Source organism: Lissotriton helveticus, chromosome 1_1, assembly GCF_964261635.1.
Source record: "Lissotriton helveticus chromosome 1_1, aLisHel1.1, whole genome shotgun sequence".
NCBI lineage: Eukaryota > Metazoa > Chordata > Amphibia > Caudata > Salamandridae > Lissotriton > Lissotriton helveticus.
In genome coordinates, this window is record NC_136057.1 from 806,646,312 (window position 1) to 806,673,450 (window position 27,139).

General features: G+C 42.1%; 1 protein-coding gene across 2 annotated transcripts in view; it reads right to left on the reverse strand.

Annotated features, from left to right (window-relative positions):
* ZNF277 (zinc finger protein 277) overlaps window positions 1–27,139 on the reverse strand; it is a 716,997-nt gene that overhangs the window by 411,065 nt on the left and 278,793 nt on the right. For both annotated transcript variants that reach the window (XM_078674468.1, XM_078674475.1), the window contains exon 5: window positions 23,260–23,351. In XM_078674468.1, coding sequence (XP_078530594.1) covers window positions 23,260–23,351 — 92 coding nt within the window. The remainder of the gene's footprint in view (window positions 1–23,259; window positions 23,352–27,139) is intronic.

A 27,139-nucleotide genomic window follows, 5' to 3' on the forward strand; every position in this document is an offset into this window, starting at 1 on the left:
ACATGCTTCCCTAGATGCAGGCTCTATAGCGTTGACTCACAACACATCTTCTCTACTTGTGACGGACTAAGATCTATCAAACAAGAAATTGAGAGGTTTTTATCAACAGTGCTGCAAAGCCCAATAGCTGTATCTAGTGACGTTATCCTACTTGGGGCAGCAGATCCTAACAATGCTATAGTGGGACATGAACTCATATTTATAGCTATGGATGTTTTTAGACTATGCATTGCCTCATCTTGGCTAGACTCTACGGCCCCTTCTTTTCAGCATTAGTTAGCTAGATTCCTGGCCATCTCAAATATGGAAAGAGCTATACATAAACGGAAGGGCAGAAGGCGACGCAAAAGAGGGTAAGAAATATGGTCTCCCCTATTGGAATGGTGCCAGCCTCAAGGCAGGAATCGAATACATGTATTCGGAGTCTAAACTGATACTAGCAATAACAACTCTGTAATTGTAAGTATTAATTAATATGTAATTGTTATGAGATAATTCACGTAAATGTAAATATATGCATTCTTATCTGACCGCTGGGTGGGGGGGCGGGCGAAAAATCATTGTGCAAAAATCTGAATAAAGATATTTAAAACCAAAAAAAAATAGAAATGAAGATTTTCAAAACAATGTACATACCAATATCACTTACAACACACCTATTTAGTAATTCCAAGATCTACACACACAAATCCACTCATTCACTAACAGTCCTATACAGTCACTCATACATGTACTCACTCATCATATATACTCATACACCTATACATCCTGTTACACACCACCACTCATCCACACAGTTACTCACACACAGTCACACATGCAAAGTATCAAACATCCATTTACTTGCATATACAGTTATACATACACTACCACACTTACTTCTACAGAAACTTACACATACTTACTCTCTTAAACAATCACTTATAGAAAAACCTACTTATTTGTACAGGAACTCTTCCAATCTCTCACTCTCACATATAGTCACTTATATACAGTAATACTCACATATACTAGTTTAAAACATATGTAGTTACTCATAAAGACACTAATGAGACAGTCATTCACTCACTAACACACCCATATGCACACTCATTCACCTATACAGTCCAGCACACATGCTGTCTTCAACATATACTAACAGTGAGTCACTCATTCATGCATCTATGCACTAAGTAATACCTCCCACCGAACCATACGGACACTCAGACACTCGTACTGATACTCAAAAAAACAACTAATAACCCATATTGACACTCATGTAGCTATAACGCCCCTGAAACCTATGGTTTTTTCAGTGAATTTCTAAGGTACGGTCATACTGCGGTGGGACGCACACTCGTTGAACTCTCATGGCACTGCTCCACACTTCAGGAAGGACACTTTCCATTAGCTATGTTTTTTGATGACGTGTCGCGCCGGCCCCGTCCAATAACAGAACTCTTTTAGATCCAAACTCTTTTAGATCTCTTCCAATCTCTCACCAGAAGTGAAAGAAGGCCCCCGGACACTTTCATAATACAACAGCCTGGAATGCACTTTTCGGTAAAAAAATCACATTCCTTCCTCCTAATTAATCAAATAAACGTCTCACTGAAGAACAGGGGCCACCATCGATCGGTAAACAGACGTTACAACGACTTTTTTACTTCATCATACCATTACAAAGCACGCATTACCACGCATGCGTTGTACATGGCGAAGTCATTACAATGCATTTATTTTTAGAAACGCATGGTCATTTACCACGCATGCCTTTACAACTAATTTTGTTGTAAAGGTATGTATGGTAAATGACCATGCGTTCTAAAAAACATGTAGACAATCCACGTCGTTGTAAGGAAATAGAAGCTTCTCCATTTCCTCACAACGACGTGCACCGCCCCTAGGGACGACGTTAAGCAGGAACCACGAGGAATGAGAGGTCAGGGGGATTGGGCATGGGGTGGGGGTTTCTTTTCTAGGGTTTAGGGTAGTGCAGTGGTGTTTGGGTAGTGTAGGGGGTCGTGCTGGGGGTAGTGTTTTAGGATTTAGGGTAGTTGCAGTAGTGTAGGCGGTCGTGCTGGGGTAGTGTCTTAGTGTTTAGGGTAGTGCAGTGGTGTTTGTGTAGTGTAGGGGGTCGTGTTTTAGGGTTTAGGGTCGTGCAGTGGTGTTTGGGTAGGGTAGGGGTCGTGCTGGGGTAGTGTTTTTGGGTTTAGGGTAGTGTAGTTGTGTTTAGGTAATGAAGGGGGTCGTGCTGGGGGAGTGTTTTAGGGATTAGGGTAGTGCAGTTGTGTTTAGGTAATGAAGGGGGTCGTGCTGGGGGAGTGTTTTAGGGTTTAGGGTAGTGCTTTGGTGTTTGTGTATTGTAGGGGGGTCATGCTGGGGGTAGATGTAGGGTTTAGGGTAGTGCAGTGGTGTTTGTGTAGTGTAGGGGGTCGTGCTGGGGTAGTGTTTTAGGGTTTAAGGCAGTGCAGTGGTGTTTGTGTAGTGAAGGGGGTTGTGCTGGGGTAGATTTAGGGTTTAGGGTAGTGCAGTGGTGTTTGGGTAGTGTAGGGAGTCATGCTGGTGGTAGTGTTTTGGGGTTTAGGGTAGTGCAGTTACGTTTGGGTAATGTAGGGTGTTGTGCTGGGGGTAGGGGTTTAGGGTAGTGTAGTGGTGTTCGGGTAGTGGAGGGGGTAGTGTTTTAGGCTTTAGGGTAGTGCGCCCAACCAGCCACAATATCCGTAGACAAAGGGGATCCTGACTCTTTTGAACGCTACGCCAATTGAATAATTTGGGTCAAGGGCCCTAACACGTCCAAGACCTATCAATTCCTTTCTTGAGATCCCTCATATACTTGGAGAAAAAGGTACATAGTTTCCCCATCAATTTCAGGCATGTGTGCCACCTTCCCCTCCAGTGAGGGCCTGGGGCATTCTTCTCTCATCCTATTCCTGACCTCCCTTTCAAGGGGTTGATGGATTGTCCCCACCACATTCTCTACCACTTTCGCGTCAGGGGTCCACTCCGCCGACTTAGGATGGTAAATATGGGTAGGCTCGAACATGTCCGAGTGGACCCGGTCCCCAACCGGGGACTGAGAGGAGTGGGACTCTGGACGCCCGATTCCTTATCCTCATCGGAGGAGAAATCGTCCTCCGATACACCTTCTCCCTCTAAGGGAAACCCGCTATCGTGGTCTACAATAGTGGTGACAGCGTCGCAACTTTCTCCGAGCTCCTCCTCCTACCGGCAGGGTGCATGTTTTAGCGTTTGCGCACTCTTGAGGAAGGTCTCCGTAAGTTTATAAAATCCTTCCTTGTGTCCCGCGTTATGCTTAACGCCCTTTTATTCCCCATCTGGGAGCTACTGGGACCCGCCACCACCAGATCTGGGTTACTGAACACCCCAGGGATGCTTTTCGCCAGCTTATCAACCTGATCCCTAAGAGGAGCCAGCGCCCTAGAAATAGCCAGTGCCTCCAGCAGTGGCTTGGACCACTGCTGGAGGCAGAAGTTGGGGGGGTCATTCCTCCTCCACTTCCTGGTAGGAGGAGTAAAAATGGTCTTCTGGAGAACACATGATAGCAGAGGGTGTGAGCACAGAACCAATACCCTTAAAATCCTTAAGGCAGCCCCCTCGCCAGTGCTCCAACAGCTGAGCTTTCCCCGAAGCTGTTATAAGAATAGACTGAGGCGCAATACCAAGTACCACCACCACTGGTCACTAAGGTGGCCGTGTGTGGAAATCACCGCATAGTGGTGTCAAAATTAGGCGAGTGTTGGTCGGGAATCAAGCGGACACTAAAAGAGTGACATAAAGACCAGCGGGAGCGCTCGACGGAGCTGCCTCGCTCAGACCAGATGTGCCTGACAGGATCTCAACGCGCGCAGAGCGCACAGCGGGAGAAACTGCGAGGGGGAGAACGCGCTAGGTCAAGAGCCTGCTGCGAAGGGAATATGAAACAATAACAAGGCAATAATGCTAATAACGTGCACAAGAAACCGCTATACAAACAGCAACAACGTCAGATTAAGCCAAGAATGTAAGGAATGCACTTAACTGACGAGCAGTGAAGAAAGAGGAAGCGGAAGGGACGTCACGATATTATATACGATGGACTGTGATATGATTGGACTATAGTTGCCTTGGAGACTACCCCCCGAATGGTTCATGGATTGTGTTGTCTTTTGTTTAATGATTATTATGTTACGTTTTCTTTGAACTAATATGCAAATAAAGTGAGGAAAGATATGCATAATCCTCGCCTCCGTCCTGCCATAGAATTCATTAAACTTTATTCGATCTGATTTAAAAACATAGATCATAAAAGTCTACATAAAAACAGTAAATCCTCTTTCCTAATACAATACAGTGAGAATTAATTAAAACCAGTAGGTAAAAACGGGTGTTACAAAGCCCAGTTCAGAGCAACTTCAGGTTAACAGAATCGTAAAGTTCAATGTTTCGCAAGATCAATATCATGTACTTCGTGCAAAATACGCAATATGAGGTCCAAGTAAGATGTAACGCTCCAATACCTGACCAGTCTGCACTATATAAAACTGCAGAAAAACTAAAAATAAAAAGTGTTTTCCACACTTCTGTCAGTGGGCTACATCTGGGTGATATTTGTGCTACATTTGGGCTCTTTTTTCTCTGGTGGCCATCTTGGGAGACTTATTTGTTATGAAGTTTCCTAATTTCCTCATTTACTGCAGTCTCCTCAGTAGGAAATGCTTTCAGTTTTTTACTTTGATTCCATCAAGAAGGCATTCAGATGTGTCTCAAATTTGCCATAAATTCAGAATATTAGCACTATATAGTTGTTCATTAGATCACTGTAGTAAAGCTACTTCTCACCAGGGAGTTAAATGGAAGTCTACTGCTGGTATTAAAAGTGATTGTTTCAGTCTACATGTCAGAATTTTCTAATGAAATAGAAGAGGATTTGAGATCTCACTTAAACCATGCCCTACATTTTCTTTCTGAAGCACTAACCATAATTTCTATGACAAAATGAACCTCCTCATTTTGTTCCTTTTTAAATTAAATGTTTTAAGAGTTACCAGTTTATTCCAATCAAGATGGCTTCAGGTGTGCTATAATTTTGTCATAAGTAAGACTGTTAGCGCTCTAGTTGTTCTTTAGAACACACTGGGAAGCTGCAGTAGAACACAAAAGCATCAACTGACAGGCTGTTCCTGTTGAAACATAACAGGAAGATATTTGAGATCACACTTGAAACATGTCCTAATTTTTCTTTCTACAGCACTAACCATAATTTCTATGACAAAATGAACCCATCATTGTGTTCCTTTTTAAATTAAATGTTTTAAGTGTTACCACTTTATTCCAATCAAGATGGCTTCAGGTGTGCCATACTTTTGTCATAAGTAAGGCTGTTAGCGCTCTAGTTGTTCTTTTGAACACTATGGGAAGCTGCAGTAGAACACAAAGGAATCAACTGACAGTCTCTGCCCTTGTTGGATGTACATGTTTTACTGAGAATGTCAAGACTTCATTCTCACATGATTGAGAAAGATAATGTGAATTTACAGAAAGTATGCTCTCATTTTAGCTTCTGGAGCACCTTCCAAAACTCTATGGGACAAGCATGTGAAAATAGTTTTCTCTCAAACATGATTCATGGTATCCCAGCAGAAGGTTTTTCACAGGGTAAAATCACCTTCAGCCTCCAGACTTAAAACTTCTCTGAATCTCCTATGTGGGTGAATTGCTATAAATCTGTTTAATTAGTATTGATGACCAGGCCATGATTGGTGCAAACAACTTTAGACCTTGACAGCAAGGTCTCAATATCTTTTGGAGTCTTAGGTACCAGCAAAGTATCAGCTGAGAACTATAAAGCTGGAATTTCTAAGCCTCCAAGTACAAGGAAATCACTGGCACAGTCCATAAAGTAATCTATGCACCCAAGAGTAAAGACAAAAAACAATGCTGGAACATAAACCAACCCAGCCGAACCTTCTTGTCGACTTTGATACGATCAGGTGTTTCACCACTTGCACTACAATTCCTGAAAGTAGTATGGTACCATCAACATATGAATTCTAATGTAACTAAAGTCTGTTATCACCCTTTATAGTTCTCCTTTTGGTAACCCTCAAAATCTTCGATTCACTACAACGCATTTCAATGGGGTACTATCATGTATATTAGTCCCAAGGTGGCTGCCAGCAATTCCAGGATTAAGTGCTGACAGCCAATCACATCTCACGAGGACATGTGTGGTTAGGCTTCGTCCAGATATCAATATTTTTTCTTTTTCAAATTTCTCAGGAACTACTGAACGGATATACACCATTTAACAAAAAGAGTTCATTCTGAGCCAAGGGCTACCTTTCTGCCAAATTTGGTGTCATTCCGTTCAGCCATTCGGGTTGTATCTGTGTCCAAAGTTTCCTATGCCAATTAACATGGAGAAAACACGTTTTGGGAACCCCCTTTTTTCTCAGCCCCTGCTTGCTGAATCACCCCGAAACGTCTGAGATAGGAGCTGACCGGAGAGCCCCACGAGTTTTGAAAATTTCGCGAAGATTCGTCAACTGGGACCAAAGTAATTGGGAAAAGAATGTTACGATTTTCCTATGGATAATAGGTCCTAACTAGAACTACCTACTGGCAACCTTCAGTAGGTATAATATATATATATATATATATATCCTCTCAAATGTCCCCGTCACAGAGGGAACGCTTCTGTTGGTGCCCGCGTTTTGAGACCGGGAGCGTGTCTCATTATATATATATATAATCTAATATAATATATATATTCACTGAAAAAAACATAGGTTTCAGCCACGTTATAGTTAGGAATTAGCATTTAAAAAACCTTACAAATTCACTGAAAAAAACATACGTTTCACCCATGTTATAGTTAGCTGGACATTTCACTCATACAAAACCATTGAAATTCCCCTGTTATAGTTAGTTCAGCTAACTATAACTCACGCGCCCGCAATGCACTGCTGATGACGTCACATATTACATAACTCATGACTTGGTCAGTGACATCACTCATGACATCACTGATGACATCTCAAATTACATCACTGATGACATCATCCAGTGAATGTGTGTCTTTCTGAAAAATAAATATTTTTTATATATGTATATCTAAAGGTCGATTGAAGAATAAATGGGTAAATAAGTGTCTAAATGGATGTTTTTTGTAAAATTGATTGTATAACTGACTTAAGTGTATGTTAATGAACACATGTATTAGCGAGTAATGTTTAAACATGTAAATATCTGTATCAGTGTCTCACTTTGTGTATAATTGGCTGCATGGGTTGGTGAGTAGCTACATGAGTGTATATATGGGTTATTAGTTGTTTTTGAGTATCAGTATGAGTGTCTGTATGGTTTTGTTTGGGTATTACTTAGCAAATAGATGCATGAATGACTGACTCACTGTTTGTATCTGTTTTGAAGACAGCATGTGTGCAGGACTGTATGGGTGGATGAGTGTGTGTATGGGTGTGTTAGTGAGTGAATGATCTCTCAATAGTATCTTTATGAGTAACTACATATGTTTTAAACTAGTATATATGAGTATTGATGTATATAAGTGAGTATATGTGAGACTGAGAAATTGGAAGAGTTCCTGTATAAATAAGTATGTGTTTCTATAAGTGATTGTTTAAGAGAGTAAGTATGTGTACGTTTCTGTAGAAGTAAGTGTGGTAGTGTATGTATGACTGTATATGCAAGTAAATGGATGTTTGATACTTTGCATGTGTGACTGTGTGTGAGTAACTGTGTGGATGAGCGGTGGTGTGTAACAGGATGTATAGGTGTATGAGTATATATGATGAGTGAGTACATGTATGAGTGACTGTATAGGACTGTTAGTGAATGAGTGGATTTGTGTGTGTAGATCTTGGAATTACTAAATAGGTGTGTTGTAAGTGATATTGGTATGTCCATTGTTTTGAAAATCTTCATTTCTATTTTTTTTGTTTTTAAATATCTTTATTCAGATTTTTGCACAATGATTTTTCGCCCGCCCCCCCACCCAGCGGTCAGATAAGAATGCATATATTTACATTTACGTGAATTATCTCATAACAATTACATATTAATTAATACTTACAATTACAGAGTTGTTATTGCTAGTATCAGTTTAAACTCCGAATACATGTATTCGATTCCTGCCTTGAGGCTGGCACCATTCCAATAGGGGAGACCATATTTCTTACCCTCTTTTGCGTCGCCTTCTGCCCTTCCGTTTATGTATAGCTCTTTCCATATTTGAGATGGCCAGGAATCTAGCTAACTAATGCTGAAAAGAAGGGGCCGTAGAGTCTAGCCAAGATGAGGCAATGCATAGTCTAAAAACATCCATAGCTATAAATATGAGTTCATGTCCCACTATAGCATTGTTAGGATCTGCTGCCCCAAGTAGGATAACATCACTAGATACAGCTATTGGGCTTTGCAGCACTGTTGATAAAAACCTCTCAATTTCTTGTTTGATAGATCTTAGTCCGGCACAAGTAGAGAAGATGTGTTGTGAGTCAACGCTATAGAGCCTGCATCTAGGGAAGCATGTGCTTTTGCCACTTCCCCACTTAGCTATTTTATCCGGGGTATAATATAGAAAGAAGCAAGTTTTAAAAAATTGTGCCTGCAATTTGGTTGACGGGAGAATCGTTTGTGACATTGAAAAAAGCATAATTAAATTCGGCATCAGATACTCTGACTTTCTCTTGCCATTTCTGTGACGTTTTTACCATATCGTCCGTGAACTGTGCAGTAAATCTGCCCAATCGTGTTTTTTTTTACCATGAATTAAAGTCTCCACTAAGTTGTTTTTCTTATGCTCCCTGCCACCCAAAATTGTGTGATAAGAAGTCTCTAATTTGAAGGTACTTGAAGAAGTCTTGCCAAGCCAGACCGAAGTTGTTTTTCAATTCTTCAAAGGAGTGAATCCCATCCGGGGAGAGTAAACAGCCTATTTGCACAATCCCCTCATCCAGCCACTTATGTATATAACTGTCATTAAAAATTCCTGGAAGAAGTGGATTGTTTTCTAGGGAGTGTAAAAATACCATCTCCCTATACCCAGCATTTTCCTAACAGCCTTCCACACCTTAAATCCACTGAGTAATGTTTTAAATTTTACTTTCTTGTGGTAACTATTGTGGATATGTCGCCAGAAATACCCTCTGTTTTCCCATCCTAAGAGTAGTTGAAATATAGAAGTTGTGTGCTCCTCTCTCTCCTCCAATCCCCAGGTGTTCTGTAACATCTCGTTGCTATATAATAACACTGTCGCCCAATAGTATGCTTTTAGATTAGGGAGCGCTAGTCCTCTATTTTTGTGTAGCGTGAAAAGCTTAAATGCCCGCCGAGGTTGTGAGTATGGCCAGACAAAATTTGAAAACACCTGTTCTAGTGATTTAAATCACGAGGATAAAAATTCCAAGCAGATTGCCCTGAAAAGATATAGAATTTTAGGGAAAAAGGTCATTTTAATCACATTCACTCTTCCAATAATAGAAAGGTGCAAGTTGTCTAGGCGCTGAAGATCTTTCTGTATAGCAGGTAACATAGGTTTCAAGTTTATATTAACCAGGTTGTCCAGATCGGATGTTATACTGACTCCCAGGTAAGTAACATGTTCCACCACCCGTGCATCCTGCATATTGCTGTTCTTATTTAGCACAATCTGTGTTTTACTTTTATTAAGTGCATATCCGGACACCATGCCAAAATGATTTGCCTCCCCTTCGATAGCAGTCATGGCAGTGTTAGGTTCGGCTGTCACGCATGCGATGTCATCCACATATGCAAGTGTTTTGGTGGCATAGTCCTGTGAAATTATGGGTTTGATTGCACCATTCTCTTGCGGATGAAAGGGTCTATATAGATTGCGAAAAGCAGTGGTGAGCAAGGGCAGCCCTGCCGGGTTCCCCGTTATATCGTCAGTTCCTCAGTTAAACTGCCATTCACCATGACTACGGCCCTAGGGTTCACTTTTAGTTTTTGAATTGCCTGTATGTACCCTTCCTTTATGCCCAGTCTGGCCATAGGATGGGCCAGGAGACCCTATCGAACGCCTTTTCCGCATCAAGCAGCACCAGAGCCATAGGGTCTCCTGTAACATCCATGCCGTCAAACAGGGTGATCACCCGCTGAATGTGATTGATAGTAGATCTGCCTCGAATGAAGCAATGTTGACTTTGAGCTACCACCTTGTGGATAATTGGCGCTAATTTATTTGCCAACATTTTCGAATATATTTTGGAGTCTGAATTGTTAAGAGTGATGGGCCGATATGAGCCAAGTTGTTCCGGGGGTTTACTTTTTTTGGGGAAGATAACTATTTTTGCCCGGGACCATGACTTCGGAGGCAGTCCCCCTTTAAAGATGTGATTGATAAGATTTAATAAAGTGTCTTTAATTTGATTTGAGAAGGCAGCATAGAACTGAAAGAGCATGCAGTTCAACCCGGTTGCTTTCCCTTTTGGCAGTTATCAGATGGTGGTTAAAAGTTCATCTATTGTTGGGGCTTCCTCTAGAAGATCTGTGTCCCCATCCCCATGTATAGCTGTATATGCAAGTAAATGGATGTTTGATACTGTATTTGCATGTGTGAGTATGTGTTAGTAACTCTATGGATGAGTATCGGTGTGTAACAGGATGTATAGGTGTATGAGTACATATGATGAGTGAGTACATGTATGAGTGACTACATAGAACTGTTGGTGAATGAGTGGATGTGTATGTAGATGTTGGAATTACTGAATAGGTTGTTGTAACTGGTATTGGTATCTCAATTTTTTTTTACATTTTAGTTTCTATTTTTGAATGTGTGTATCAAAGGTTATATTACGGTGAGAGGAGGTCTGCCACTCTTTCACAAGGATGATGTCATCAGTGATGTCATGAGTGATGCCATTTGAGATGTCATGAGTGATGTCACTGACCATGTCATGAGTGATGTAATATGTGACGTCATCAGCAGTGCATGCGGGCCCGCGAGTTATAAGTAGCTGAACTAACTATAACGGGGGAATTTCAATGGTTTTGTATGAGTGAAATGTCCAGCTAACTATAACATGTGTGAAACCTATGGGTTTTTCAGTGAATTTCTAAGGATTTTTAAATGCTTATTCATAACTATAACGTGGCTGAAACCTATGGTTTTTTCAGTGAATTTCTAAGGTTTTTTAAATGCTAATTTTTAACTATATCATGGCTGAAACCTATGTTTTTTTCAGTGAATTTCAAAGGTTTTGTAAAGGATAATTGTTTTATGCATTAATTGTTATTTTTTTTATACTGATTTACTACATTGTTTTAAAGTACTTATTTTTAGATATTTTTTTTAATTACATTACATATTTTTAATATGAATTGAAAAAAAAATGTTTTTAAAAATATTGAAATTGTAATATTTGTTTTTTTTATTGTATATATTTTTTAATTTATATATATTTAATATAGCGCGCAATGAGATCCTATGGAAGGAAATTCAAGTTACTGGTAAGTATGGTTAAAATTATTTTTCAGGATCAGTAGTGGGCTGAAAGATGCAGCACTGAGGTCTCTCCGGATAACAGGTGAGTAAATCGGCATTCGTAGTTCGGCTGATTTTAGAGGAATTTTTTAAAGTTCCAAAACTCCACACTTAGAAGAATTTCCAAGTGAAATCAGTCCGTGTTAGCCTATGGAACAAATTCAAGTTACTGTAAGTATGGTTAGAATTACTTTTCAGGATCAGTAGTGGGCTGAAAGATGCAGCACTGAGTCCCTCCTGATAACAGGTGAGTAAATCAAAATTCGTAGTTCGGCTGATTTTAGAGGAATATTTGTACGTCTCAAAAATAGACACTTAGAAACTTTTCTGGTGAAATCCGCACAATAGATTCCTAATGAAGGAAATACAAGTTACTGGTAAGTACGCTTAGATTTACTTTTCAGGGTCCGTACTCGGCTAAAAGATGCAGCACTGACGTCTCACGTGATAACCGGTGAGTAAATCGGAATTCGTAGTTCGGCGGTTTTTAGAGGAATATTTTGCTCAATAGTGAAGAAAAGGGGCGGGGCCTGACGTGACATGTGTGCAAACACGCCCTGTGGCGCGTTTTAAGTTGGGGAATTCATTCCTCTTCAATCCTGAGGTCCCCTGTGGGCCGAATAGCCCACCAGATACCTTCAGTATGCGCCAGGGAGCTGCGTTGCAGAGGTGTTCAGAGGCCACGCCCCCTTTTTACAACACTCTGCAACGCAGCTCCGTGGCTCTTACTGGAGGTACCTGTTGGGCTAATTGGCCACAAGGGGACCTCTGGATTGAAGAGGAATTAATTCCCCAACTTAAAACACGCCACAGGGCATGTTTGCACACATATCACCTCAAGCCCCGCCCCCTACCTTCACCACTGCGCAAACGCGCCCCGAAGCACGTTCTAAGTTGGGGGATTAAGTCCCCTTGCATACTGGGGGTCCCTGGGGGCCAACTAGCCCACCAGGAACTTTCAGTACGTGCCAGGGGGCTGCGTTGCAGAGAGGTGTAAAAAGGGTCATGGCCTCATTACACCTCTCTGAAACGCAGCCCCCTGGCGCGTTTCCAGAGGGGGAACTAAATCCCCTTGAATACAGGGGATCCCTGGGGGCCAACTAGCCCACCAGGAACCTCCAATATGCGCCAAGGGGCTGCGTTGCAGAGAGGTGTAAAAAGGGGCATGGCCTCATTACACCTCTCTGCAACGCAGCCCCCTGGCGCTTTTCCAGAGATAGAACTAATTCCCCTTGAATACTGGGGGTAACTGGGCGCCAACTAGCCCACCAGGAACCACCAGTGTGCGCCAGGGGGCTGCGTTGCAGAGAGGCGTAAAAAGGGGCGTGGCCTCATTACACCTCTCTGCAAGGCAGCCCCCTGGCGCATACTGGAGGTTCCTGGTGAGCTGCTAGGCCCCCAGGTATCCCCAGTATTCAAGGGGAATTACTTCCCCCTCTGCAAACGTGCCAGGGGGCGCGTTTGCAGAATGGTGCAGGGAGGGGGCTTGGCCTCCTCCCTGAACGAGTTTTTTTTTTTTTTAAGAAGGGGTCTGTGTAGCCCCCCTTTTTCTTTATTTGGGCCCTGGGGACCCCATCCCCCGGGGCGTGACCCCCAATATTTACTTTTTTATTTTTTTAACTGGAAGGGGGGCCGTGTGGCTCCCCTCCCGTGGCTAAATCCAGGCCCCGGGGACACCATAACGCCCTCCTCAGGCTACTTAAGGCCCCAGGGACCCCATCCCCCGGAGTCGGCCTGCCTTCTTTTTTTTTAATTTCTTTTTTAATTATTTGGGAGGGTGACCGCGTGGGCCCCCTCCCGGGTCACTTCTGGCCCCAGGGGACCCCATTCTCCGGGGCCTGGCCCTCCCTGCTGGGGACCGTGGGGGGTCCCCAAGTCACCCACGGTCCGTGGGGGGTCCCCAAGTCACCCACGGTCCCTGCCGGCTCCCCGCATCCTGCGGGAGCCTGCATTGCTTTTCTGCATGGGGAGCAGCTAACATGCTGCTCCACATGCAGAAAAGCAATCGGCTTTGGTTTTTGAAAGAGAGAGCAGGGTTCCTACTCTCTCTTTCAAAAACCAAAGCAGTTTGCTATGGGTTCCCGCCCTACGATAGGACGGTCCAAAATCAGTTTGCAAAATACTTTTTGACTAGATTCTATGAGGATTATTGGGCGGCAGTTTGCTGGGTCAGATTTAAGTCCTTTCTTAAAAATGGGAATAATTTCTGCACGTTTTCAGGTTGCAGGGATCTGTGCCTCTGCGATGATGGCACTGGAGACACAGTTTAAGTAAGGAGCCCAGATAACACATGAATACCCTATATGGCACAGAGCCGATGCTGGATTTATGCACCTGGCGTGGGAATGCCCAGACATTCATCGGTATTGGCTTAATGTGTGACAAGGCTCGGTGAAGGGGTGGGAATTTCCCTAGAGGCTACGCCTAAACAGTGCCTCATGGGACTGGTGCCGCATCTAAAAAAAAGGAAAATGGGCAATAGGTTGTTGCAGCTAGCGCTGGTGTTGGCTAAACGGAGGGTGGCCATTTATTGGATGGGTGAGTGGGCTCCATCATTTGAGAGTTGAATGAGGGATGTTAGAGTGGTCCCTGGCGGAGGAACTGAAAATGAAAGCCTGTCGTATGGATGGAAAGCTGGAGGAGGATGTAGCACTCTGGAGAGAGCTATACAGGAACTTGTTAAACCCAACAGGGACTGGTAGCGAGCAAGGTGATGAGACCGATTGCAGCAGTAGTATGTAGACGTTGATGCCTGTGACAACCCTGCCTGTGTCTACCGCTGGTTTGGACGCTGTGCCATGGAAAATTACAAGCATATTTAACTGTGCAATGTGTTTGGGACTCAAACGTCTATAATGGAAATAAGTTGATGAATATGGTCTCAAAGGATTCTGTGTATGACCGCTCAGTTTAGGTGTGAAAATAACAAAGTTCTTTAAAACAAATAAAAAATATATATAAAAAGGAGCCCAGATAACAGGTTCAGATACAAATAAATCCACAGGGATTCTGTCTACCACCGAGGCGTTGTCTGTATTCTGTGAACAGATAGTGTTTATTGCTTCTGGCACAGAATAAAAGCCTACGTCTTTAGCTTGTTTTAGTCCCTGGAGACTTGGGCAAGATGGTATAGGAGGAACATTACCCAACTCATCAGAATCTGGAGTAAAAAAAGAGTGAGCCGGGGTTTACTATAAAGTGATTGAAAAAGGGATTAACACACTCTTGCGGGAGAATATTGGAATTTGGTCTCATTTTGCTCGACTTAGGTTATCATATGCCAAAAAAGGCACCTGGGGCCATATGTAGGTAATCACTATTTACCGATTTTTAAATACCGAATTTTACCGATTCGATATTTGAATACCGAATTTTACCGATTCGATATTTGAAATTCGGTAAATAGTATGTAGGTAATAATTCGGTAAATTTTACAGAATCGGTAATATTCGTTATTACCGATTCGGTATTTACCGATTCGGTAATTCCCATTCATTCCTATGGGCCTGGAGGTCGATAGGAATGAATGGGAAGCCATTCACTATTACCGATTCCGTAAATACCGAATCGGTAATAGGGGGAACATATCCAAGGGTGGCTGGGTGTCACATTGACACCCTGTTGCACCCCTGAATCGTGCATGTGTGCACATGTGGCACATATACATGTATCTGCGGGAAATCCTACGGCGAGTAGGAATAACCTGAAGTACACTTAAAGCACGGTTGTGCTGTCTCTTGTAATACGTAATTAATCCAAAATAATTTGTCAGTTTTAGTTGAATCCAGTTTACGTTTGTTTAAATCATTTATTTGTTAATCACCATATTCCATTCATATGATTGAATATTAACATCTTATATTTCATTTTCATTGTTGAATCTCAAACGACGTGTTACTGATCCACATAATTTTAAATTCCCCAATGCATTTCGCACTAAAGTGCGCTTCCTCAGGGGGTCTGTAATTAAGTAGAAATGACAACAGTAGGTACACTAGTATTTATCCAGGAGACGGTAAAGTACAAATGAATGTGCGTAATTTAAAATGACTAGATCAAGTCTAATGGAAAGTGAATGGATCGGAAATAAACAATGGGAGGTATACATCAGAACCCGAACGGAAATAATGAGTGTGCCCGAAGAAAATGTCCTCAGTGCTTAAAGAAACTGAAAAGAACTGCAAGAAACGAAGGTCCAGAAAACGACGGTGACTATTTACAAGTTGAAGGAGACACGAGTTATGTGACTCAAGAGAAAAACGGTGTGAAAAAAACCATAGGTGTAGTTAATAGCGGCACCATAAACTATAATTCCCCATGCAGTTAAATCAGACCATCGACGTGTCGAAAGCTCACGTAGTGATATAGAAACAGACTGACGATAGAATCAGCAGTGGCTTACCAGAGTAACATCAGGCTCAAAGGAACAACGTCGGGTAACCAAGTGTTGGCGAGGACCCAGCTCCGTGATTAGCAGGAACCCGGAAGACGCCACACATGCGCAGTAGCGCATTGAAAAGGAAAATCGGAAAGTAGACATGGAAAAAAGACATACGCGGCATGCGAGTGTATGAAGCCCGATGGGCTTGGGAAACGAGGGTAGCATGCATCAATTAGAACCAGAAAATAAACAACCCGTGATAAAATAAAAAAAGTAAAACGTGAAAGAGATAAGAAAGTAGACATAGAGAAATGGAGAAACATAAACGGGGATAACAAGAATAATACATTTGAAACACAGTCAAAAGTGAGTCAAAAAATGCTATGCACGAAAATATACTGGACAAAACATAAACATAGAACAATGAAACAATGAGAAAAATGTAAACAAACTTATAGGTACACCCCCGGTTGGGAATACTGTTTAAATGCAACTATTTACAAATTACTATCATTTCACAGCTAAATGGAGGTCAATATTTACAGTGTATTCAGTTAATGGTATCAAATCCTTAATCATAAATGGCATTCAAATTCAAGGCGCTCATTGAGTCCTTTAGGCTGAATCGCCTGCAGTCTATATATCCAGTGTAGTTCTCGCTGTAGTAATCGTTTATTGTTGTCGATATGTGGTTGTTTCTCCACTGTTTCCAAAATCAGGAAGCGAATCTGACTCGGGTTGTGTGACTGTTGACTGAAGTGTACCGCAATATTAGATTTCAGATTTTTTGTACGGATATTGCTCCGGTGTTCATTTAACCTGATTTTTATTTTTCGTTCAGTCTTGCCCACATAAGGGAGACCACATGGGCATTTTATCATATAGATAACATTGTTCGTGTCACATGTAGCATTAACTCGGAGATTAATGGCAGTTCCTTGGGTGGGGTGCATCATGGTAGATCCAAGAATTATACTATTGCAATGGCTGCAGTTGTGGCATGGGATAGTTCCTTTAAAAATGGTTTGTCTGATGGTTGTGGGTTGCTTGATAAGTTGTTGAATGGTCCGGGTGCGTTGGTAGGCAAAAATAGGAGGTGTTTCAAAAATGTGATTGAATTCAGTTTCTGATTGCAGTAATGGCCAGTGTTTGCGAATAACCTCTTTTATTTGTCTTGATTTTGTGGAGTATTTGGATACAAAGACATTACGGGTCACTTGCTGTTGAACTTTCAATTTGGGTTTAAGTAACTCATCTCGGTTCTTGAGTTTTACTCTATCTTCAGCAGCCGCTGTGATATGCTCTGGATATCCACGTTGGTGGAATTTTTGAACAATTTTTGAACTGTTAGTGTTGTATAGGTCATCGGTAGAAGCAATACGCTTAGCTCTCAATAATTGTGAGTACGGAAGATGCTTTTTCAAACTTGGTTGGTGAAAACTTTTATGGTGCAAGTAATTGTTACGATCTGTAGCTTTGGTAAAAATGGAAGTGATAAATTGATTACCGCACAATTTGACAAGTACATCCAGAAAAGCAATTTCGGTGTTGTTTAGAGTGTGGGTGAATTGAATCCTGTCGTTAACAGTGTTGAGGTGGTTGATTGCAGCAAGAAATTGATGTCAGCCACATGCCACTGACAAAAAAAGCAAAAAAATGCTTTTTTAAAGGTATTCGGTATTTACCACCAACTTATAGTTGGTGGTAAATAACGAATCCTGAATGCAAAAATGCACTCACTTGAGCGCCTCCTACATAGGTTTCCATATTCGGTAATTTACCGATTCGGTAGTTTGAGAATTCTGTAAATTACAGAATCCTTAAATTACCGATTCGGTAAATTACCGAATCCTTGAAACCTGCCTCCCACATCTCAAATCCCTAAATACGGGTCGGTAACGGTGAACTTTACCGAATTTCACTGTTATCGACCGTTATTGCCTCACCTACATATGGCCCCTTGTCCCCAGATGGGGTAGCAATCAGAATGTTGTTCCAGAAGGCTGTGTCCCAGGCTACTTTTGCTTTCTTTAGGACAGATTTATAGGTGGCTATGGCTGTCCAGATTTCTTGAGAGGAGCCACCTTTGAGGGCATTAATTAGACAACACATTGCTGCCCTTCAATCCATGTCATACCACAAGGGATCTGTAACCAGAGCCAACCTCCTTTTAGGAGGAGGTTAAGTAAAGAACCAATTTCTCAAATCTTCAAAACACTTGACCTGGGCTTCCATTATGTTATCAGATCCAAACTAGGGCTCAGCTAGAGCAAGCAGGCTGGGAACCAAACCCTGATACAATAGGTCATATACACTCTTGATGTTAACAACACTCTCCCACCATCAAAACTGTGAATCAGTAAGCTATGCATCAATGAGCTGCGACTGGAATTTTATGTTAGGACTGGAGGCTCAGATAATGCATTACTTTTGTCTTTATTTTTACCAGCAGCCCATTAAAACATCAATACTACAATAAATAGAGGACGACAAATTCCATAAGTCCTTAAAACAGAATGGCAGTTTACCAATCCATAGCCGACTATCCATATGAAACAATCCTCAATAAAAACCCACTTCATCAGTGCTCAGCAGTCACATAAGTGCCATTTCTTAAGGATTGTTTTATGGGTGTTTTTATTGACATTTAATGATGTTTTAGGAGGGCTTTGAACGAGTTACTGAATACTTTTATTCGCAAGGCTAGAGTAGCGCCATAAAATCCTCTCTCAGAGCAGGGTGCTTCAACACTGAATTGCCGGATTCCCTTCACCATGCACCCATAATCGGTATATTCAGTTGGAGTTCAGCAGACACCAACGAAGCGGAAGTCTCCCGAAGAGCAGGTGATTGACCTGCAAACGTCGCACTCTACCTCAAACAATTTGAAAGACCGGCTTGCGCCGGGCATTGCCCCACAAGGGGCGGAGCTACAAGGGGCAGAGCATGGCTACTCCTGGATTCATTAGGGGGCGTATAATTACAGAACACACTTGATTCTCTGATTGCACTGGGCAAGACTGTGGAGTTTTGGACATAGCTTTGGGAGACAGGGTAAACCTCCACATTTTAGAAAGCAACCGATATGCTAATCATTTCACAGGCTACTCAAAAGCTGTTGACAACAGAGCGGTTCTTTGACCATGGAGCGACATTGAGTGTACCTCCAGTGTCAGATAGTACCACAGTATAAAACAGGTAATAACCAGCCTCACTGTATCCAAAGGTGACTGGAGGGTTAGAAGGGCAGTTATCACTGTCCTATTAGCCCACTGTAACCAAGGGCGATTGAAGACTTAGGACAGTGACAAGTTTCTCTCTTGATAAATATAAACCCCAAGTTGGGTGAATTTCCAACCACAGAGGTGGACTCTGTGGCAGAACCTTTCATTAAGGAACTTTTGGGGGAACCTTTCAATAAAGAACTTAGAAAATATGTACTACCTTTTCATCACTGGCCACGGCCCAACAGTCCATTAAAATAATTTTCAGCCAAAAGTTCTTTCGTGGGGCCGATAGAGGCATGAAGTACTCAACCGGCAGGTGTTACACTCCAGTCTCCCGAAGAAATCAAGGTGGCAAAAAAAAAAAATTCCAATGAAAAATCAGAAAGGATTCAGAGGATTCTTCCACACACAAGGCACCAGAAGAGGCTGGGAAGTTAGAGGCTCCTTCCGTGGTGGCACTTATGCACCAAGAGGATCTAGAGGTAAGGACTATCCATTTTTCCCAACCAAGAATAGGAAAAAGAGTCTACTTCTGCAATAATTGAGGGCGGTCACAGGGGCTTGGGTCTTCCAGATGGTGCAAGGATTCCAAATAGAGCTCTCCGGAACACCAGTTCAGACCTAGAGACCCATACCCCTTACCTTCTATGAAACAAAAATCTTATAGATCTAGAAGTGGAATACCTATGTTGCCTACTTACTTACACCAAAAAGTGATCACTAGCAACCTCTTTCAAGTAGAAAGAAAATAATGGAGTAATTGCTCAGTGGTCAATTTAAAAGAGTTCAACGAATGGCTGGTATAGGACCATTTGAAGATCCCATCCACCTCCTCAAACACATCTTTGTACCAAACAACTGGATGGTCAGTTTAAATCTGAAGGATGCATACTTTCCAATGTATGCACCTCACAGGAGATTTCTCCAATTCAAATGGAGACAACAGGTATAAGAATGTCAACCCTTACCATTCAACTTCTCCTTCGCGCCGTGGTGCTTCACCCAAGTATGGAGGCAGGTCGCAGTCCTTCTGAGATCCAGAGGTATTTGATGTCTATTTGGATGATATCCAGCCAGGATCCTACTAGCTTTAGGACCAACTGAACACAGAAATTATCTTCAACAGGGACTGGGATTTGACATCAACATGCAAAAATCCAAAGTGACTTAGAGAATTACTTTTCTGGAATTCATAATAGACTCAGTAGAGCCAACACTAAAGCTCCCTTGGAAGAAGATGGAGGCAGTTATCAGGAAAGAACTGCAGAGAACTTTGTTAAGTCAACACTTGCCATTAAGGCATCTAGCGAGTATCATAGAACTTCTATAGGCCTTCAATATAGGTGATATTCTCAGGAGCCCTAAACTACGGGGTATTTCGGAGACTCATGGCACATCTCAGAAGGGTTTGATTTATGCAGAAGAGATAACCCTTTGGCAGCGAAGGCCAAAATGGAAATTAAATAATACTGCGGCCACGTGGAAATCTGGAGTTGCAAGACCGTTTTCAGCACAGCTCAGGACCTAATCATATAACTGCGTGCAAGTGGAACAGGTGGAGGAGCTCAGTATTGGGATATTGCCACAGGATGTCTGTGGTATGAACAGAAAAGATGAATGCACATCACCTATATAGACCTACTATTGGGGTCAATTGTTCTGGAATGCATGATATGAGACCAGGTATCTTGCTCCATTAAACTAAAAAGGGACAATGTTTACAAGGTCTGGTACATTAACAGAGGACAGGGAACAAAGTCAAAAGCTCTGGTAGAACTAGCCAAATATTTTTGGCATTTCTGTTTGGACAAAACAATCTCAGTCACAGGCGAAGATACCTTCCAGGGAGGCAGAATCTGACTGCAGAATGGAACTTCAAGCAGCTAAAGGAATTTAGGGAATGGCAACTAGACTAGACGATGTTTCAGAGAATTAGGAACAAATAGAGATCATGCAAAGTAGACCGTGTTGCATCTAACTGGAGAGTGGATCCCCTGCCGGAAGTAACAGATAAAGGCTTCCTACATTGTTAATGATTATGAGACTTATGGCACAGGTGAGGAGGCAGAATGCCGACCTGATCTTGAGGACACTGGTTTGGAGATCACAAGCTTGGTTGCCAGTTCTTAATGGACCATTTTTGGATTCTCCAATCCTTCTTTTCCTCTCACTTCTTTCCCGCTTCCAAATATTCAGATTGATGTACACAGTAACTCATTCCAGTTTATGGCAAGGAAGATTACTGGAGACGCTGAGATCTATGAATTTTAGAATATGCTTCATTAAGAAAGCCTGGTTGGAGTCCACAGTCAAGCGTTAAAGGTTTGCATGGCATAGATGGTCCCATTGGTGTCTGGGATGGAATCTGGATCCTATAGAGGCTGATGTAGTGTATACACTACATTTTCTGTCAGAATTAGCAAGTGGTGAAATGACATATCACACTGTTCATGCATTTTGGTCTGTGATTTTGGCGGGTAATGTACTTTATATGGGGTTATCAGTGGGTGATCATCCAAGGGTCTGAAAGTTACTCAGAGTGGTTTGACTGTCAGTCACTGCAGTAACCATAAACAACTGCTTGTGGGATGTGAATGTGGTCCTACGTCTACTGGAATTATGACTGGATAACTACATTCTGTCAGGGGGAGATTATAGATAAGTTAGCAATGTTGCTATGTCTCATTTCTACTAAACGAGTTTCTGATGTCAGAGCATAAGGTTATTTCAAATAAGATGTTTACTCCACAATTGGTCATATTCACTGTAAGTTCAAGGAGTAAATCCAACACCAATACCTTACACTATCCAACTTTTCTGGATAATCCTAAACTCTGTGTGGTAAAATAACTGAGAGCCTACGGCACCATAAAGGAGGAAGTAAGCACAGGAGGTACGAGACAATTGCTGATTGCTATTAAGAAACTGTACAGGCCTGTTTCATCTCCTATGATTGCCAGATGATTTTACGGTGTACTGACTAAAGCTGCCATAGATGCATCTAGTTTTGGACACCTCTCGGTAAAAAGGGTTATGTCATCTAAGGCCTTCTGACTGGGGGCTTGATTGGAGAATGCTCAGAATGTGACTTTCAAAATGTTTTATTAAGGTAATAATGGGAGTAGCATCATTGGTAATCAATACGCTTAAAATTTGCATGATTTGAGCCTTCAGGGACACTATGTAAATGTTCCTAGATATTAATAAAGGAAATTATCAAATATATTAAGGAAACAAATTATAGGACTATGTGTATATCAGGAACTGTTGGCTTCTTAATTGTTTGCAATGCGAATTTTGCTTTTTGTCAAGGAAGGAATTAATTCTTACCATCTTGGTTCATTTCACCAGGAACAACAGACGAGAAACCGGATTATCAATAGATGGATGAAAAGAATAAGAGCTCAACTGTAAAGCACAAAGAGCAAGTAAGTTTTCTTGAGGACTGTTTTATATGGACAGCTGGATATTGAATGGTGGACTATCATTCTGCTTTCCTGGACTGCTGGCTAAAATCAAAGAAGAATGTATTGCATAGTCCTAGCCTCTCTGTCCTTTACATAACTGAAGCTTTCTTTCATAAAGTTAGAAGATTGTACATTTTGGTCACAAGCCATTGACCAGTTACTGCTCCCAAGCTAGGATGGTAACTTACTCCCTGCCTGCTCTCAAAATACAGTTGTTTTTTTTATAAAGCAGCCCGGTTTGCTTTAAGAAAATCACCCCCCTTTGAAAAACATGTTTTAACATTTTGGAATGTAATCACAGAAGTGGTGGTCTGCTGTCCCTTGCAGGCCACAATCCTTGTGATTGTAAACAATAACAGGTGGGGTTGCACACTGCAATCTGCCTAAAGAATAATGAATTGGGGAGGTTGTTTGGCGGCCCCCTAAGATTCCCTTTCTTGTGAACTGACCTATTGGGTCCTTATGCTGGTTCACAAAATCAGATTGTATTTGCAAAAATGTGGGGAGCAATGTGTGACCACTTTTTGTAAATCCAAACGTAATGCCCCTTTTGCCCTATGAGTTTATCGCATTTGATTGGTTTTGTTTTTTAAGAAATTATTCAGTTTTCTCAGAAATGGTTTTAGATATGTTAATTTTTCTATCTGAAATAAAACATGTTTGATGATAAAGACAAACCTATTTCCAGTGAACTCCTCATGGCAAAACAAACACACTCGTTGGAATTTTGTATCTAATCTTTCCTGTTGTTGCTGCTCCAAAATTTCTTTCTGTAAACAAAAATACACATATTTACAATTGCATACTCTCTCGACAGTAGCAAAAGACACTAGTCATATGAACACAATCCAAACGGATTGACAATGCATGACCTACTGGATAAAAAACACAGGTTTTTAAAAATATCAGGCGACCCGTGGTTAAGACGTTATAGAGGGTTAAGCGTTAATTGGTCAAGAAATCAAAAATTCAGTGTAAACGGATAGTTATGAAAATCTATTCTTTCTGCTTGATTTATAAAACGCACCAAGGCCAAAAACACAATTACGCATTGCAGCACATTTTTTATAAGGAAATTGATTAATTATCAACTTATAACAATGTGCCGTCAATCTCAATAGCTAAATCAGAGCTACCTGTGAAATGAAGAGAGCTCTGCTTGCCAAGTACACAGCTGTTGTTTCTTATAATGGGTACATCCTGTAGCTTAATTTCAGGTTTGGCCTCTAAGTAAAAAATATTTAATTTGTATTACATTTTAATCGTATCAAAATTATTTGAGCTCATCCATACAGGGTTTAATTGGTGCTCTGCAACATATGTGTTTTATATGTTGTTGTCAGTGACTAGAGGATTAAAGGAGTGACTATTAGCCGACAACCCATTATTGACTTAACGGTTTTAGAGCTGGATTGCAAAAACATTTTAATGGAGCTATAGCATTCTCTTGATGGTAAGTTAAGGCAAAATTGGTGCAAACAACATTTACCATGTTATTATAAAACCAGGTTTCAGGAGGCAGTGATGAGTGACTGACTGTGTTGTAGTTGAGTTGTACTGTGGTTGTTCTGCTTTGACTGTTTTGTGCCGTGTCTGTTATGCCTTAATTGTGTTATGCTTCTTAGCGTATATTATTTGGTTATGTTCTGTTGTTTACTTTAGATGTCAAAAATGCAGTTACATTTGAAGTCAAAACCAGTACATACCTTTAATTTTCCTCTGACAAGCATCCACTTAAGACTGTAAAATAGTGCAGCTTAAGCTACTCAACTTTTTAAGACACCAGTAAGATAAAGAATGTGGCATAGACTGTTTCAAATTAGCACTTGCAGTGTTCAGTTTCTGAAAAAACACCCTTGGAACTGAAGGGGTGGCAGCGGGGGTAATTTTTGAAGATTAAAACAATTACAATGGAAAACAGCAATCATAAATGCAGATTGTGGTAGTTTAATATAGATACAATTATGCAAGAGTATCCTTACCTTACCTAAAAAGAAGCAATTTATAACATATGTCGCATAGCGCACCTGGAAGAGAAAGTCTAGTGGCAGGACATCCCGGCATGTCTAGTCTCCCTAGATGCTGAGAAAGCTTTTGACAGGGTTGACTGGACTTTTCCTCTGAGCGCTCTTGGAGAGGATCAGGCTGGGGCCAATCATGGTCTCCCGGATAATGGCACCTTACGTAGACCCCACCACGCAGATCCGGGTTAATGGGCTTCTCTCTCTCCAAGCACACTTTCGCAAAGGTACTCGAAAAGGCTGCCTGCTTTCCCCCTACTTTTCACTCTAGCAATGGAGCACCTAGCCATAGACATCTGATGGTCGCCCAATATCAAGGGTATCCTGTTCGGTAGTGATGAACTTAGAGTTGTGCTATTTGCAGATTACCTTTAGCTTACTCTGACCACCCCTAGGGAATCCCTCCTCACACTGGTCTCGCTTCACCATACATACAAACAGATATTGGACCTCAAGATTAACAAAGCTAAATCACAGGCACTGAACCTATCACTCTCACCACAGGAAGTCCTTGAGCCTCAATCACACACCCCGTTCCAATGGGCGACCCACTCGATTCAGTGCCTAAGCTCAGAACATTGTCCTCATTCTGTGTTCCAACATAGGGATGTTCCATGTGGGAGTGTAGCTTGGTAAGATGGCTGACCACATGCAGCATTAAGTTACAGCTTCCGGTAACGCAGTCCTTATCCAAATTCATCTGGAACAACAGGCACCCTCTACACAGCCTTACACCGGTTACCTGCCCTGTCCAACCTGATTGGTACAGTCATTGCAGTCAGAAGGCTCCGCATCTGCGACACAGTTGGAGCTCTGTCGCAGGAGGAGGCCTCCAGGATGATGGCTGCGGTTGAACTGATTACGGGCTGGTGGTGAGACAGGAGGTGGCGCCCTGGGACAGGAGCAGACCGCAAGGAAAGGCACACTCCTTACCCCGAAAAAAGAGTCCAGAGGTGAGCGGGGCGAGACTGGCCGGGGTCAGCCCGAGTGAGACCAAGAGGTTGACCAATCGGCCTGGTGACATGGAAGCTGTAGGTCAGACCAGACCCCTGCGGTGGCTGGGAGGGCCAGACATCTTGCCTTGGATCACTGGGGGTCCCAGGAAAAGCTTTGATGCTGCTACCCCACATAGTAGGAGTCCTCACAGCAGTCTACAATCCACGCCAACATCTTTGGCCCTCTTGCCGGGTGAGAAAGCAATGCTTGAGTGCCCATATCTGCATGGGAAGTATAGGCCTGTGAATAACTTACTCTAATTGATCATTTCTCCACACAGTGTAGTTAATGTTAAAAAGAGATGAGACCCAACAGGGCGCCCCCAACCCCCCACGCTAACCTGTATGCACAATCCAAACTGAGCACTAATGATTAAACCTGCAGGGCTGTTGCTGGGCCTTTCATTTCCGGTAGGGGTGGGCAGAATTTGCATAATCGCGTTGCGCAAATCTCTACGAAAAGGTAAAAAATCTCCTCGAACACGCAGAAATTCCGCGAACACGCAGAATTGCTTGTTCGCGATGCTTTTTTACTGTTCGCAATCGCTGTTTGCATGCTCGGGGGGAAATATCTCACAAACACGCATTTGAGAACGAGAACAAGCAAAAAATGTTGCAAAGTCGCGGAACGCAGCATTTTTGGCAATTTCGCGTTTTCCGCAGAACGCGAAATTACCCAAATTCCGTGAGCAGAACAGAATTTGCGGTCCAGGCCTAATTTCCGGGTCCCAAGTTGCTGCGGGTGTCGGTGTTCCTGGGCGTTTACCCTGCCGATCCATACTATAGACAGAGACAATCCAAGCCATTCCGGGGGTAGACCTCCTGTGAGCAATTCACCAAGCCCAGCGAAACCCTATCAAGACTGAGAGGATCGGGTGTACAATAGGGGAAACAGCTACCACAATATTACAGGCTACAAAAAGACAACCACTCCTCAATGGAAACCGGAATCGGCGAAGCCAGTATGGACCTTACCCTCTTAAGCTATAATTTCCACAATGTGACAGAGTGACCGAGCTGGAGGGCAGGCTCTCTAGAGAAGAGGACAATATACATAAGCTTCAGAGTCCAGTAGAGAAACTCCTACAGAACACCAGCAAATTAGCACACTATGTGGAATACGCTGGTCGTTTCCGTAGAAACAACCTATGGATTGTGGGGATACAAAAGAGGAAAGAGGAACCTCAACCCTCTCGAAACATAGGCACATGGCTCCTTTCCTAGGTCCCGGCAGAAGACCTTTTCCAGTGCTTTGTGGTGGAATGAGCCATTCCCCGTGCATATCCATACTAAGGAAAGATTACTAGTTGATATCCTTCCACATAAACCTTTAGTGGGATGCGTTGCATAAAACACCATGCTATAAAAAACCTGCCATCCATGGACAATAATTAACATTGATAGGACCTTTGAATCCTGGCGACCTTGTTAAACCTCTGCCTGTACTAACGGATGCCTTAGCCAACTTCAAATAAAGTCTTCCAAATAACTTAAACAACTAAATAAGGTATTTTCAGATGATGTTAAAAATAGTCAGCTGTT